The sequence below is a fragment of the Helicoverpa zea genome, chromosome 4 (genome assembly GCF_022581195.2).
Source record: "Helicoverpa zea isolate HzStark_Cry1AcR chromosome 4, ilHelZeax1.1, whole genome shotgun sequence".
Taxonomy (NCBI): Eukaryota; Metazoa; Arthropoda; class Insecta; order Lepidoptera; family Noctuidae; genus Helicoverpa; species Helicoverpa zea.
Genome location: NC_061455.1, coordinates 11220610 through 11236817, shown reverse-complemented (window position 1 = coordinate 11236817; position 16208 = coordinate 11220610). Strand labels below are relative to the sequence as shown.

Genomic DNA, 16208 nt, shown 5'->3' with positions numbered 1-16208 from the left:
TTGTAACACACCCCAAGGTTACCGGTGGTGGGGTCTTTCTTTAGATGTCCAAACGAAGGCCGTCTCGGCCTTGATGTCAAAATGACCTGAATCCTTATCGAATGAATTGACATCTACTAAAGTACCTGTGCCTTCCAAGGAGTAGCTTAGCTAATTTTAGGAAGAGCAACTGGAACAAGGTCTCGTTTCATCACTTTTCTGACCCCAAATTTTTGAGCATTGTTTTAATAAGCACTATAAACTACTTGATTTAGGAGCTTAACTATGTTGAGGAACGTGAATAATTGGATCGGTATTTAGGTGACACTAAGTAGGTAAACCAAATAAATGGTGGAACTCGTGGTATTTTGTTAAGGTAGCCTATTGAATGATTTATATAATTGCTAACATAGGTAGGAACTTTCCTAGTTTGGCAAGTTCTTCCGTGATAATAATGACACATAGCTATTTGGAAATGCTCGTATCAATACTATGTTTTCAGCCATTTGATTGATGTACCTAACTGATTATAGATAGTTCAACTCAGATTTGCGCGCGGCCCTATGTGTGCGTCGGCTTGTAAATATACAACTTTCATTCGTGTGACAGTGACGTCGTCCGAGCATGACGTGTTCTTATCGCTTTTTGTTATGGGTACAGTCGTTTACGAAAATGTCTAGTTCTTCACGGAGAAAATGTTTAAGGAGTCAGGTAGCGTTTCAAAAAATGAAACAACATTCAAAGCTTTTTATTATTACATTTTACAGTTTTTCATTATTTTCTCATAAGTTTTTTCAAATTGACGTTGACAGTATCTAAGAAATAAATGAGGTGAAATATCTAAGATGAATTAAATACTCCTTACATATTTTCTAGATCTCGGGGTACGCGGACAATAAATAAAAGTGTGGACTAAGAATGTAAAAAGACGTATAATCTAGTATAATAATGTAAACAAAATGTGTGAGGAATTTTAAAAAATAATATTGCTTCGCATAATGTCGACCAAAATAAGACGGAAATAATGAAACTCATAAATGAACGTTTAAGTCATATTGATGAAGGGATGTTGGGTAATACTTGTCGACATGTACAAAAGAAAAAAGAAAAATACTATAGACATTTTGACATGAAGTCAAAATTTATAATTTACCTCGGTGAGAGTAGCGAATCCGAAAATTCATCATTTGATTTTTCAAGTAGCGATTCAGAATCATTATAAATAAATAAACATTAAATTACGTAATAACTGTTTTTCTTTAAACAGCCGTAACCCCTAAATAACTGTATTTGTACCCGACTGTACCTCTTGTCACGCACACAAAGTCACTGTGTATGTACAAGGGTTACCCACACATAAGGCCGCGCGCAAGACTGAGTTGAACTTACTATAATGTAATCGATCATATGCATATATATCTGAATCCTGAATAAGTACGAAGCTGTTTCTTTTATTTTATTTTGAGAAAGTAACATGAGAGTTTAGCTGACATTTTCATCGCGTCAACGTCTTTTTATTTCACGAGAAATCGCTGAATATTATTAATGTCGCCCGTAAACCTAGAGAAAATGAAACAATTTATCCGTATTTAGTGTCTTTTCTATGTAAAGTATTATGCTAATCAGTAAGTATTATTGTGTTGCAAGTAAGTGCGCGTACACGCGAATGTGTACGTATACCGTAGCCGTTACACGTAGCTATGTGTTTCCATCGATTGGTCAGGGGCGGCGTGGCTTACCGTCCGACCATTAACCCAGTTGTGTGGCGCGACGCGGCCCGGCTGGGCACGCGAGCCCTCGCCTCAGTCCAACACCATGCAACTGCCCGAAACACCGCCACCGCCTCTCGCTCCGCTGTGGGACCGCGTGCTACGGGCGCGAGCCCTACCACCGGACCTTGATGTGGAACTCCTCTATGTCGCGATACGGGACCGCCTCACGCATCCCGAGTGGGAAGTACGTCTTCACGCACTCCGTGTCTTAGCAGATCTTCTGCCACTCTCGGGGAATGCGCTGTCGTTTCCGTTCGATCAAGTCGTCGACAATCTAGGACACAACTCACCGAATGTTCGAAAAGCTGCGCTGGATGCTTTAAAAGTTTTCTGCACGCATTGCGAAGATGTGGAATGCGCGGCGCGAGCACTTTTGGACAAATGCTCCTATCACAACATACGGCCACATTCCGCGAATATTGATACAAAAGTGAACGTCATCACAGGCCTTATACTCTCCATACCTTCTGTGATGGGTATATTAAAAAGAAGACACTCGCATCTCGATATGTTACCAATATTTCAAGTGTTAGGTGAGAAACTATTTGATCCGGTACACAGAGATGTCGCACAGAGATCTCTGCTGAAACTGAGAAGGGCTTGTGGACAGCGGGATTATATGATGTATCTTTCTAGATTAGATTCAAAGGTTCAGGACAGATTTCGACATTTGTGTGAAACTTATGACGAAGATTCAATGGATGTTTACTATGCTCCTAGAAAAACTGCCTATAGAAATAATAATAATCAACCTTTAGTTAAAATTAATCATGTTTTTAATAATAACCACACGGGACCCATCCGTGTGTCGACTGATTCATCATCGGAAGATTCTTTTGGGGCTATACCTTTTTATAATAATAATTTTGCGAAAGTTATAATTGAAACAGAAATAAAATTTGACTCTGATACTGCGATTACGATGACCGTTTTGGAAGAAAATGAGACTGAATCTGAGAAGAATACAGGAAGTGAAGATGATTATGATAGCTCGGACAGAAATATGTTAAAATATAGTGATGGTGATTCCGAGGATACGGATGTTGTGGTTAAAAGAGTGCGTTTTGGTGGTGAGAGTGTTAAGATAAGGACCCCTGATAGCGATAACTTATTGACAAGCGAAGATGACAACAATTTTCAAGACCACCAGAGAAAAGACAACTATAAAGAACTAATGGCACCTGTAACACCGGCGATAGTGAGCAGAATGAACGAAATAAAAAGAGCAGCATTGGAAAGAGAATCACAAACTAAACTGGGAAAAAAGAGTGGCATACCTCTGCCAGTCATACAGAATAAGCCCCAGAAGCCAACATATGTAACTAAATATAACGGAGTAAAAGTAAAATCGAAATCTTTGAGCGAGTTGTATGACTACTTTAAATCTAAGAATGATGAAGAGGATAGCAAAATTACAGAAATGTCTGGTTTAGCATTGTCACTGGCTGAAGTGCGGTCTCCAGAGAAATCTGGTCGTAGTTCACGTAGTCCTGTGGAGCCTCACAAAGAGGTGGAGGTTCTTCATAACTTGCAGCGTAGTCCATCGGTGTCTCCCCGTCGACATCAAACACGGGTAGAGTTGGAGCGAGACGGGTATGTATCAAATCTGATATGTTTATTTTATAGCACTCAGCTTTATCGTCCTTGCGAAACTGCTGTCCATATTTCTGTTTGACGTAGGTTCGTGTTGAGTCTTCTGGCATCGTCACCCCCTAAGGAGACCGACATCCTAACTCCTCGGACTCCAACTCCACTGAGGTCGCATTACGACTGGGAAGAACTGGGAGTGGTTCCGCAACATGTGTCCGATCAACTACACAATACGGTACATATGTTTACCCAAAATTTCCCCGCATTTTTAAACGGTTTTTAAATAAACAACCCTTAGGTTTCCACACATAGGTACACACACAATTAAATTGATTAACAATTTACCAGTTAAAGGTTGATTGATAAGATTTTGATGTAGCCAAACATGAAATAAAACGATAATTCATATTAGTATCCTTCATTGTGGTGGCTAAATTAACACAGTTTTAGATAGGACTAAGTACATACATACATTAGGCTCAAGACCCTTACACATACTCTAGTGGCCATGTAGAAACATGTAATTTTATGTTTTAGCGGTCTTCTTTTTTCAAAACCATGTTGTCCTCATCTGTAGGAGAACTGGATAGCGGCAGTACGCGCAGCTGACCAGCTCCACAGCACGTTACTGGAACCCAGCAGCGTGAGGAAGGTGGAGCCGGCTGCGCTCTCGCTCGTGCATAACATGTGGGCCCTTAGTGACGAGGTTAGATCGCATCATGTACATGTAGTTAATTATGTCTGAAAGCACCCTCAGGCGTCTTTAATAAGGTCCCCTAAGAAGTGATACATAAAGAGATGAGTGAAAGAGGATGAATGCAAGACTATTACGAAAAATCGACTTAGGAGAAAGTTGAGAGAAAAAAAATATTTGTGGCAGTAGTCCGAAGCAATGTGTTCAGAACACAGAGGGATGGTCATAAATGAAGAATGAGAACAACTCGCAATGCAACAAACTAGCTTTTTAGTTTTAATTTCTTCATTATAAGGATCTGTTGCTATTATATTGAAATAATATGTGGAATTCATAGTTCTGTGTAGAACTTTCAGTTAAATACTTTAGATTATACATAGTTATGTCGGTTCTAAAAGCCCGGTAGCCCGCATTGGCGCTTCGTAAGTCACCACAGTTTATGATGTATCGCTCACACGATAAACTAAAACAAATAGTTATGATAATTCACAGCACATTCACAAGGGGGACGATGCTAAACCTACTTACTCCTGCAATTTCTGTAGGGGTGGTGAGTCGAAAACTTTTCCGTTGAACTTTCGAAAAAGTTTGGCGAGACTCGTGTGCAAGTTCGAAAACTTCCGAGAAACTTTAAAATTACAAACTACTAATTAGGAACCTTTATGAGAAGCAAAAGATTCCGGATAGTTTATATTTATAGTAATATTTGTAACGGGTTCTAAATGGGTTACCTATAATTTAGAATTAGTGAGTTGTTAATGGTCAACCCTCGTTTCCATAACAGTCATAGTTGAAACATTTGTCTAATGGGGACGAACCCTATTTGCTTCGCGTGTCAAAGTGGCTGATAAAAATACTGTATTACTTACCTGTATCGCATATTATATGCAGACAGTCATTATAAATACACCGGCATTGCATTATTATGTCTAGACTTTTAGATTCAACATACAGGTAGGTAAGTAGCATACTTCAGTGTTCCTATCTGCTCTATAAAGCATTTCGTGGTAAACTGTGTGAAAAATGTAATCAAAAGTTAATCAAAACATGGCACCGACTAAAATAAAAGTGAATAAAATATTTGCATTATTATGAAGGGTGTTATTGTTTGTATTCACGCGAGTTTCTGCTACCTACAGCAAAATCCAACCGTAAAATCTTTTCCCTTGGCTCGCAATGTGCTAACAATACGCCAGCTCAGTGCTAATCTAAATAAAACATAATTATGCGGAATTAATTAACTTAGTTATGTTCCGTAATGTAATCTAAAGGAAAAGACAAAGGTGACGATGCAGTGGCGGATCTTCCAGAGTCTATTGGTCTAGACTGCAAAAAGACGAAAAGCTATTCGAAAGTTCGAAGTCGAGTTTCCGGCGACTCAAGAAGAAAATCTTCAGCATGTTTTTATTTCTTCATGTATGGTACAGGTGGCAGCCGCCAGAGCCCCGGCAGAGGGCGCCGTATGCGCTCTAGTGAGGGGTGCGAGCAGTGACTGCGCGAGACAACTCCTGCCCGCGCTGATCTCTCGTATGGCACGGGAGCCGCTCCCTGCAGCGTTACCACATGCTTTACTGCAGCGATTGGCCCTGCATCACATTGTCGATCTTATTTTTGATCCGAGTATGATTGGGGTAAGTAAACGTAACTAACAGTACTTAATTTGGCTCAAAAGTGTTGGGCATAGGAGAAGGTCATTGCTTCTTGTTTTTACAACCTAAATCTATTATATAAATCTGTGCTATTAGTCGCTTTTCCTGAAAACTTGGACAATTGTATAAACTCAGTTGGGTCCTACCTACTTGCGGAGAAAGGTTTTTTTTTACTATTGTTATATGTAAAAGATTGTTAAAAAATCCCAGTTGCAACCGCTTGCATTTTCCTTTACAATCCTAATCTTCTACTCATATCTCTGTTGCCTTAGGTAAGTGGAGATAAGGAAGTGATCCAAAGTGCTCAACTCCGGGCTACATTATGCCTGGCCAGGGCTGCGGGCCCGGCTGCCGTGCTGTCAGCTGTCAGGAGGAGGCTCGCTGGCACTGCGAGGGCTGATGTGTTTTGTAATAAGGTAAAGCTTTGTTTCCTAGAAGTGCCTATTAGTAGAGTATTTCTATTAGGAGCATTAAATCCAGGGAACACTTTGTCTAATTATTTTGAGATCGAATGCAACTAGCACTTCGATCTCATGAAAAGTATCGAGAGTCATGGAGATCCTTTGTTGATGAACTTTATAGGCACACTTGTTTGTTGCAGTTAAGGGAAAGGCTGAGTCGTCCTATTGAGAATATTAGGCCAAGTCATGTCAGCCGGTAAGTTCTTTCGACACACCCGTTCATTTTTAAACCCGTTACCTTCGCCACCTTATCTAAAAGGCTGTTCTTCAACAGGAGCTCGCAGTTGCCAGTACCAGTGAGACGTCGTGCTAGGTCTACCCCTCCCCCTGCTCCTCCACCACCTCCGAGAAGACTGAGGCCTCTGCCTGACTCCGCACCCCTGCCTGGTATATTCACAAACAAGTACCATAGCACACATTACAAATTTTTTCATAGGACATATAAAAATAAATCTTGCTGATATCCAAATGCAATAAGCTGATTTCGTCTTAAACGAAAACAATCACAATTCAGAGTAAAATATTTACTTAGTCATGTGGTGAAATCATTAGTCATTCATTATGAACAGCCAATGGAGTAGTTTTGAACTTCTCTCGTAATTATAAAAATGCGCGTTGTGTAGGTAATTAAATTGCGCAGAATTAAGTTTAGAATTTTCCGTGAAAAAGTCATGCGAAAATGTAAAGCTATGCGTCATTCCACAGGTGTGTCGCAGCCAGGCAGGGATTACATTCCATTCCACACGCTCTCACCAATCCCCCTCAGCGACAGGTGAGTTTACTTTTCTTTATATGTAAGTAATAGGTACGGTAGACTGCACATCAGTGGTAACTGTCATGCACCTTAACTCAATAGTAATAAGTACGATTTTCCTATAAAACTGTTACCACTGACCTGAAGTTGACTGTACCTACTTTCATGTGTTTTTTTTTATCCTACTCATACCTCTGCCCGTAACTTAGATATGGACGATTTAAGAAAAGCTTTCAAAGAGCTTTCCTCATATTTCTTTTCACGTTAGAGAGTAAGGATAAAAAAATCGTCCTCATCGAGTCGTTAAAGAAAATGAAGCTAAAAATATTGCCTTTGAAAATTCATTTTAATGAGTCAACTGCATACACGTGGATGGGCGTCGATTGTCAAACTTATTGATCCAATAATAATAAATCATTTTATTTTAACATTATCATTTTTTTTTGTGATATGTAGGTATGATTAAATAAATAAAACTAATGTGGTATAATAATATCCATACCTAGACTTAACTTGACATGGGCAATAAAAAGCTCAACAATTTCTTTGAAAAGTAGGCTGCCTTACATTTAACTTTTTATGGTGGATAAGTTTATCGACCAATAAAATTAAATTCCACAATTAACCCTTTAAGTTATGTTTACGAGTTTTATTTTTTATACGACGATAGTTAAAGTCTAAAACCAAATCTAGGCATTGCGCCTGTTCTCCTAAATATCAATCTGCGACAGCAATTTTGGAATTAATTCATCATTTCCAGAGATGACATCAGTCAGTCCTATTACGATGTACTTATATATTGTATTATTGTTTGTGTGTGTGTGTATATATAGATTACCAAGTAAATGTTCGATAACTGTTATAATTACCTCGATAGGCAATTTAATGTGACCCCTGAAAACGCAAGTATCCACCCTCAAGTGGTTTCTAAAAACCCACACCCTGACCTTCAGATTGTGAGAACAGTCACACCTGACCTGACTGTCGTGGATAGGGGGCTCGTTGCTATCTTGGAAACAACAGTGTATAAGGAAATTGTAACTTTGTTGAATGCTTAATCACAACTTTGTAGTAGTACCACAGATACCTTAATAGTTACTTCGTAACTTCGTAAAGTGAAGTCGTTATGTGTATTGTTAGACTTCGAGTAAGTAGTTTTTAGGCATTGAATATTTGAAGACGGTAGGGTCGGTAGGCAGGCATTGTAAATATTTCAGTGCTTTGGGGACATAGGGTATTAAACTCTTAAGAAATTGTTTTGAAAGCAAACTTTGGAGCAATTAAAGGTCAATAAACTTAGCTAAACTCAATAATCTAGGTACACTACTTTAGCGTAGGTAATTTTACCATTTTGAAAATGTTTCTGCGAGAGTTTTTAAGGGTTTTCTAAGGCAATTTAAATAGAGCGCTACTCTAGAACATTATGTAGGTACTGTCAGGAACTAGAGAAATACGCAAAGGCAATAAGCGGAGTTCCGTTCTACATCTTACAATTAGAATTTTCTTCAGGAAAATCTGTGTGTCGCCTTCCGTATCAAAACAACGAAATCAAGTAAACCTTGAACACAAGTTATTTATTGAGGTCTAATCGTCAATAGAATCAGGCTTAATTCGTGTTCCAATTCCGATTTCATATCAACAGCTGACCGCTACTGCTCGATATTATCTATGTAAATCTACCCGCCGATTACGGCCGCCAATTACACGCCGGAGTCACTCACCCCTATTTCAAAGTCTGACTTACAATCGATAGTACTCGTCTAATGGGGCAAAACACTCGTAAACTCGTACATAACGCTTTCAGAAAAACAAGTCATTCGACCTCGAAGAAAATGTCAACCGTCAAACAATTTAACTCATGATATACAGTATTGAATTTCAAGAACAAAGTAATTCTGGCAATGTTTGGGGTGTGAATAATGTCGCGTGGCAACCGCACATCGTGACGCGACGCAATGCCGGCCTAGTCTGAAGATAGCACAATCTTAAACTTATTGAAGCTTTTGAAAGACATTATCAAGTGAAAAATTAGATAGGCTCAGTCATACAACTATTATTATTGAGAGCAAGGCTGTACTAATTTCTCACCATACCCTATCTCAAGGCGTAATAAACCGTCTAAAATGCCATGGCTGGCGGTAAATTCCACCTAATGTCGTGTGATGCCCTCAATGTATTGTATCGAGCAAATGGATTACCTTAACATATTGACCCGTTTAATATTTAATTCCACAGGGTAAAAGCGAAGCTAGTACTAATCAACTGTAACGGCTCATTAGGTATTAAATATAAGCGCGACATATGAGCATGTGACCTGTCGAGGTACCAGCCCTCGGTACCCAAGAGTAATGGATGTAATAGCGTGCCACCGCTAACCTACATTTTGAAAGTTAAATTATTGGCCCACTTTCATTCAGACCGTTTATGAACCGCTGACGAGACGACCCATTTCCCTTATCGTTTCATCGTTCCAGTTTCGTGTTCAGCAAACACCACGTAACAATCCTTTAACGTCTATTAATAATTAAGAAAATTATGGCCGACCACTGTGAGACCCGCCTCCGGTCTGTAACTTGGTAGACATGAAACTTTTCACCTTTCACCAACCTATCCATTTTTATGATTATTGAGTAGGTAAGTTTATATTTCACGAGAACTTAAAGAGCTTTAACCCTTAAAAGAATGACTAATTGAAACTTACTCATGAAATAATAAAATATGACTCGCTTAACTAATGACTCTTTCCGAGCGAGTGGCGGCTAGAAATTCCGTGAAGGTGGGCTAATCTGCATAATATGCAGGTAGAGTGGGTTCATCAACATAGGGCCAATTGATCGCGGGTGGTAGGTTTACACGTAGTCAGTGTGGATAGCGGCGCGAGTCGAGCCGGGCGGGCGTCAGTCGCGGAGGCGCCGCGGCGGCACGCGCTGCCATGTTGCGCTGCTGCTGCCCCCGCCCCGCCGTGCGCCCCGCGCCCCCCGCCCTCGCGCTAGACCTCGTCGCCGATCTACCCTCGCACACGCGGTAATTTCCGACCCGTCCCTCCCGTCGCGTCCCCCATGTAAACAACAATTTCCGTGACGCTATTGTACTTATTCTGTTCACAGAGACTCGAGTGCGCTCACCAGCTATGAGGACGGGGAAACTAATAAGAAAGCTTCCGCTTCCAAAGAATCTGATGAAAAAATTATCCTTGATGACTCTACTGAAGTCAAAACAGCTGATGTCGACGTTCAAGATTCGGTGCCGTCGCTACCCCGTTCGCCTTCAATCCGCGTTGAAGACTACTCGGAAAAATCGAACCCCTCACCAGTTAGTGCACGGTCTCAGTTACAGGTTGACCCTCCACCACTGCCTTCCCAACCCGGCAGTGCGGGAACCTCTACTGGTCATGAGTCTATCGAATCACGAGCGAGTACCGTAGTCGAAGTATCGCCAGTGCGGACCGTTGCGAGTGCGCGACCTTCACCAACACCTCCGAGGAGCAGTGCCCCGTCACCCGCACGCAGCGGAGTGCCGACGCCGGAGCCTGCCAGCGACGTGTATGACGAGCCGCCACGTGCTGCCGAGCGTGACGTGCGCACTGCCCTCGCTGAATGTATAGTTCCGGCACGACATGAAGACTGGGAGGTGATTGTCAGCGGACTCGTGGAGACTGAACGGCTTGCAGCGGACCCAGCGGCACGTGCTCCTGCAGCTAGCTGGCGCAGCGCTGCACGCTCTGCCGCTACGCATGTTCGCTCACTGAGATCTAGAGTAGCTCGAGCCGCCTGCGGTACGTTGGGCGCGCTCTTTGAGCACCGAGGCCGTGCCTTAGATCCTGAAGTCGAAGAAGCCGCCGGCGCACTTCTGGAACGCTGCGCCGATGTCAACCGGTTCTTGCGAGCCGACGCTGCCAATGCGTTGGTGAAGGTGGCACGTGGTGGCAGTGAGGTTCGCGCAGTGGTGGCGCTGTCGAGGCGTGGGGCCACTCACCGCGCGGGCCCGGTGAGGGCGGCGGCTGCGGCGGCTCTGGCGCAGCTGGTGCGGCACGGCGGGGCTTCACACGTGCTGGCGCTGCCGTCCGACATCCGTACATCGCTGCTGCGCGCGTCGGGCGAGCTCCTGGCAGATGCGAACGCTGACACGCGGCAGCATGCGCGGCAACTGTGCCTCGCCCTCGGTGAGGACGTGCGGTTCAAACAAATGCTCAAGGAAGCCATGCCACCTTCACGATATCGAGCAATCGAGAAGTATGTCGACAAATTACGCTACCGATAGGAACCGATCTATCCTGTCTCCCAAATAAGTTCCTCCGTAAAAGTCGAACTCTGATGGTTGACAGCTAACTAAATAAGTGAAATTGTGAAATATGACTGAAATATGCGAAAGGTATTTTTGTAGTAAAAATAAATTAAATATTATATTGTACGACTCTGTGTTAAAATGAAGTTGAATTGTTATCCTCCAATGGAGCGAACTTTATTATATGACAATTAATTTATAAACATTTATTAGTAAATAAATATTCTGGTCAAAAAGTAGTTTTAACTTGATTAGATACCTATACCCTCTTATCTATTACCTATGTGAATACATACATACTAAACTACAAGACGAATTCTGTATGTACAAGTACTTAAAAGGATTATTGATAAAAGACACGCATATGGGAGTTCTTATTGGAGGATATAAGTAAGCACATAGGGGGAGTAGGTAGTTCCATAAGGAGTAGTAAGTAATGGAGTGCATAAAGAAGTACATGGTACATAAGGGATTATGTAAGGAAGTACATAGAGATAGTACGTAAAAAAGTAAACGGGCTAGTACATAAGGGAGTACTTAAGAGTTTATTAGGGGAGTACATGAGTTCATAGTACAAAACGATGTCATAGAAAGAGTACGTAAGGCTAAGGGTAGTAAATTATTTATTTATTGCTTATTAGAAGGTACATTATATATTCTAAGAAATAAAAGTGAACATAGGAGTAGTACTTGAGGGAATGGGTACATAAAGGTACTTACGTAAGGGTTTTCCCATATACATATAGGGGTAGTCCATAAGAGAGAACATAGAGGTAGTACATAAGAGAGTATATAGGAGGATTACATAAGAGTGCGTATAGAGGGAGTTTATAAGGAAGTAGGTACCTACAGTACAAAAAGAGAAGAAATAATTGTGACAAGTAAATTAGGGTTATGGGCACGCCAATGTCGCCACTACGGTAGATCCGCTAGTTTCTTACAAAGGAGTCTGAATTAACTTCAATAAAACTCTTGTATGACAATAGCATAGACGTCACGTAGTAAACACATCTATGGACAATAATGGCAATATGACAAATGTCAGAGCCAACCTGATAGTTCTGAGCCTACCTGTAAACAAATTATTTCAGACCGGACACCACCTGCTCGATATGCTCTAAAGCCATGAATTCTGGAGAGGAAAGAGACTCCATCACATGTAATCCATGCTCAAGATCTAACCGGCTATGAGCCACGAGCTATCAACCGCATCCCTGATCAAACTGATCTCGTTCTTATTATGGAACTGGATGTACTTCTTAACGGTAGAATACGCGCCGAACAAGAATCCAGAATGGTGTTCAAGGGTGATAACGCTGATACACGCTAGCGTTGCCATTGCTGGCGGCCTCACGCAATGCAAGTGGCGAGAATTGACGCCATGGCATTTAACTAGTTAGTATCTGCAATGATTTAGCGGCATTATCTACGGCAAAGCGGCTGTAGTGGCGTAAGATTTAGGTACCTAGGAGGTTTAGAATCCTTAATCGATCAATGAACTGCTCTAATTTTTATATTGTTTCTCCAATCAGACCCTTTTGTAGAAATGAGTAAATAGATGGTCTGCAAGATATAAATTCGTAAGCCTTTTCTAGGGAGGCTATTACCATGCCAATACATGTTAATGGTTTGGTCTTGGGGCTACTTCGCGTTCGACCTGCTGTGGTGCTTGATTTACAACGAAAGCTTCACGATGCTCTGTCACCACTCTGCCGCCCTCGTTGCCATCACCAGATACATGCAAAAACAGCACACAGGATGCACGTTCGCTTGTACACTAGTACTTTTGGAGCTTACGAATCCTTTTCTGCAGATACGATGGTTAGTAAAAGTATTACACGTTATGTAGTTTCTCCCTTCGCTACTAATGCTAGCCTCCTTAATTTTCAATACTTGAGTGTATGCGTAGGTTGGCCATGCATAGGGAGTTGACTTCGCTATTTACTACCATGCTGACTGGCAAAATTCTTACTTAGAAGGTGGGGTGTGAATCATGCCGCAGCGAAACTACGCAAAATAGATCGTGCTGCATGATATGATTAATACGACTTACAAGACATGTGATTTAATAGTAAGGTAAAGTGTAGGGCCAACATAAGCGTCTGTCTAGCTCATGTAGCAAGGGTGTGCTGTAATATTCCACTGTCCTTCAAATTTAAATGTCATTAACTTTCTATAGGACTTATAATAATAGGGCCAACGGAAACGCCATTTGTTAATTACCATGGTTAGTCCTTGAACTTATATACCAGCCAGCTATCTACCCTGCTATCGTGGGTTCTAGGTAAATAAAAATACCTTCTGCTTTCATGTGTGACCTTGTAAAATGTTGCGCAAATAAAACAAATATTGTTGATAAAAAATAATTCGTGTTTATAGCATTTAAAAAAGGTAGGTTGGTATTTTCCTGAGGTAATTATTTTTAATTTCAGGTCGATTAAGTAGGTAAATAGTTATTAAAGTTAGCTGCTAACCTGCTATTCGACCTTGTCTCTCAGAGAATACCTATGTCCAATCAATTCAGTCTTATGAATAAATAATTGATTAAGTAGGTAATGATTGCTAAGGGTATAAGTTAATACTTACCTTCGCTTTCTATCAAAAAATTTAACTCAAAGTATTGGACGCGTAATGAATAGGTTTCGCTGGATGCGCTGCGAGTTCGACTCCCGCATGGGTCAAATTGAATACTTAGCTACAGAGTCACAGTCCAGTTTTTGTACCTCGTCGCTTGCTGTTCGTACATCTTTAGTTTTATAACGCTAAATGAGACCTACCTACTTCAGCATATCTATGTAGATAATACCGTGTTCTCAAGTGCCTAGATACATTATACTCATGTCCCCAGGTTCCTCAAGCATGAAGGTTACGGGAACTCGTACTTATATTTCGCAGTAGAAGTGACATACCTCCTGCTGTTTCTCATTTTACGAGGACTTCTGGGCACCTACTTGATATTCGAGATCTTCAGAACGGACTACTTCGATTGGGAAGGCAGGATCTTATCAGTCATATTCTATGTCGTGTCTATGGCCTTTGTGTACGACATAGCTGGGTATATCCGCTACAAATATAAGAATGAAATCGTGAGTTCATCTTGTATTTTGTTTTGACTACGGTAATTTGGATGCAGGTTGCCGAAACCCGAGCAGTGGCAAAGTTTGGTTGAAGCCTTTGTTCAGCAGTGTACGTCCTTTGGCTGAAATGACGATGAAGGCAGAAAAAATTGTGGCCTAAGGCCGCTTTCACACTGGCGGATTTTATCAAGCGTAGGCGCTCGGTGCGGGCGTCATTGCTTGAACCCAGTACTTAATTATTATGTATAGGGATTTATAACGTATCTAAATAAAAGAAAAATGTCCATCCGTTTCTAACAAAAGAACCCTCATAAAATCTGTACTATAGCTATAGGTAATCATGGAATTTACTGTTTGTTCCTAATTAAATGTGTTTTCTTTCTTTTTCCAGGACGAATTCAGACAATTCTACTATGCAACACAAATACCAAATAACTGGGACAGATCAAATCAACTAACACAGGCTGAAATTTTAGACACATTATAGTCAGTGAAATAATATGGTTTATTAAAAAAAAAAAACTATCTGTATGTAACAGTCGTAACAACAGTACCTATGATGTTGTTTGTCAGTCATTATCAGCCAAGTTTACCGAAAAGTGGTTTGGTACAAAAATTGCTATTAAACAAATGAAAATTTAAACATAGACACAAATAAGATAGAACAACAGAACTTGGTATATTTTATAGCTAGTAATCAAATATTTTTCGGTAATGTTGCAGATATAAAACATTAAAATGTCAATTGCTATTTTGTCCTTACAATGTCAGGTATTGTATTCTCTGAACAGAAACAAAATCAATATTCATACAACTCTCAAACATTTGTTTTATTTACCTAATACCTTAATGTATTTATTGGAAGCACAAAGTACTGACAGAAAATCTTAACTCATTGCTAAAAGGCATTCTTTGCCTTACAATATCTAGAATTATGGAATACAAATTCCAAAAAAGTAATTTTCTTAATATTTTACATTATCTTGAGTATGTACAAAAATCTTTAAAATTATCTATGGTAGCTCCCTTTTTTATGTGTTCTCCTTTCTCGCCAGTTTCCTGAATGCTTATTCCTATTATCTTTGTTTCTGCCATAGTTATCATTGTGTGCCTCCCTGGGACGATAGTCTCGGTCTTGATCTCTGTGTGACTTGTCTTTGGGCCTGTAGGGGTGGTGCCGATGTGACCAGTTGCCCTGTAAGCTGGCTATAACTAACCTATCATTAGGATCATGTGGTTGGCGAATCATATTAGTTTTAAACTCATCTTCTTTCAGATGCTCAGTCATGTCAACAAATTGTTTGGCTATATTTATTTGAGGAGGGAACTCTAATGGAGGCTCCAGTCCATAGCATCTGATCGGCGGTGGTAATGTCACCATTCGTCCTCGGCTTTGCAGTGTTAAAGTCCTGTGAAACAGGGAGGTTCCTCGAAATAGGTTGATTGCGTATGGGACTGATACTTCATGGCAGTATGTGACAAAAGCGAAGTTCTTCTGGCGTCCATCGCGGTCTCTAGGTATTCTGACTTTCTCTAATGGTCCGGCCTGTAAGTAGAATAATATGATCAGGTAAAATTTAAGAAAGGCGTTGTTGGTTAATGAACTGAGCACCGACAACAAACAAGTTATACAAACAAACCTGCAAAAACAATTCGTATAGTATTTCCTCAGTAACTTGTTCGGGTAAATTACCACACCAAATTGTTTTATTGTCTTCTTCAATCATTGTATTTTGTTATTGAATGAGCACAATCACAAATATAAAGGAATTTCGTAAACGAACACACTTTAAAGGAAGAAAAGAAAGCATGAAAGCAAGCGTCAAGCTAAGGGTTGTCATTACTAAGAAATACTATTTCCCTGAGTAAACGAGTGTAAGCGATAAAATAATTAACTGAAACTAACTGGTGATGTGGTTTAAAAACAATTTTTGAGGATTTAGGCTAA

The 16208-nt window shown here is 40.6% G+C and overlaps 3 protein-coding genes across 3 annotated transcripts; 2 read left to right on the top strand and 1 right to left on the bottom strand.

The window, feature by feature from the left end:
- The first annotated feature begins 1383 nt into the window (after positions 1-1383).
- On the top strand, positions 1384-11419 carry LOC124630090. The gene is made up of 9 exons (XM_047163816.1): positions 1384-3344; positions 3432-3576; positions 3919-4047; positions 5463-5666; positions 5957-6100; positions 6286-6341; positions 6420-6532; positions 6851-6917; positions 10007-11419. The coding sequence occupies exons 1-9, from the start codon at positions 1795-1797 to the stop codon at positions 11157-11159; spliced, it is 3561 nt and encodes a 1186-aa protein (XP_047019772.1). The 5' UTR covers positions 1384-1794; the 3' UTR covers positions 11160-11419.
- Positions 11420-12370: 951 nt separating this feature from the next.
- On the top strand, positions 12371-14747 carry LOC124630065 (TLC domain-containing protein 5-like). The gene is made up of 4 exons (XM_047163784.1): positions 12371-12578; positions 12779-13004; positions 14032-14269; positions 14652-14747. The coding sequence occupies exons 1-4, from the start codon at positions 12371-12373 to the stop codon at positions 14745-14747; spliced, it is 768 nt and encodes a 255-aa protein (XP_047019740.1).
- Positions 14748-15063: 316 nt separating this feature from the next.
- Positions 15064-16074, bottom strand: LOC124630066 (RNA-binding protein 7). Its single transcript, XM_047163785.1, has 2 exons — positions 15901-16074; positions 15064-15806 (listed from the first exon to the last, which is right to left on the bottom strand). Exons 1-2 carry the CDS (start codon positions 15985-15987, stop codon positions 15270-15272), a joined length of 624 nt encoding a protein of 207 aa, XP_047019741.1. The 5' UTR covers positions 15988-16074; the 3' UTR covers positions 15064-15269.
- Between the last annotated feature and the right edge of the window lie 134 nt (positions 16075-16208).

Coding starts and splice junctions, on each gene's coding strand:
- LOC124630090 (XM_047163816.1), top strand. CDS start 1,795: ATGCAACTGCCCGAAACACCGCCACCGCCTCTCGCTCCGCTGTGGGAC. Junction 5,667..5,956: donor TTGATCCGAGTATGATTGGG/GTAAGTAAACGT, acceptor CTGTTGCCTTAG/GTAAGTGGAGATAAGGAAGT. Junction 6,533..6,850: donor TGACTCCGCACCCCTGCCTG/GTATATTCACAA, acceptor GTCATTCCACAG/GTGTGTCGCAGCCAGGCAGG.
- LOC124630065 (XM_047163784.1), top strand. CDS start 12,371: ATGAGCCACGAGCTATCAACCGCATCCCTGATCAAACTGATCTCGTTC. Junction 12,579..12,778: donor GACGCCATGGCATTTAACTA/GTTAGTATCTGC, acceptor AGCCTTTTCTAG/GGAGGCTATTACCATGCCAA. Junction 14,270..14,651: donor ACAAATATAAGAATGAAATC/GTGAGTTCATCT, acceptor TTCTTTTTCCAG/GACGAATTCAGACAATTCTA.
- LOC124630066 (XM_047163785.1), bottom strand. CDS start 15,987: ATGATTGAAGAAGACAATAAAACAATTTGGTGTGGTAATTTACCCGAA. Junction 15,807..15,900: donor TATACGAATTGTTTTTGCAG/GTTTGTTTGTAT, acceptor TTCTACTTACAG/GCCGGACCATTAGAGAAAGT.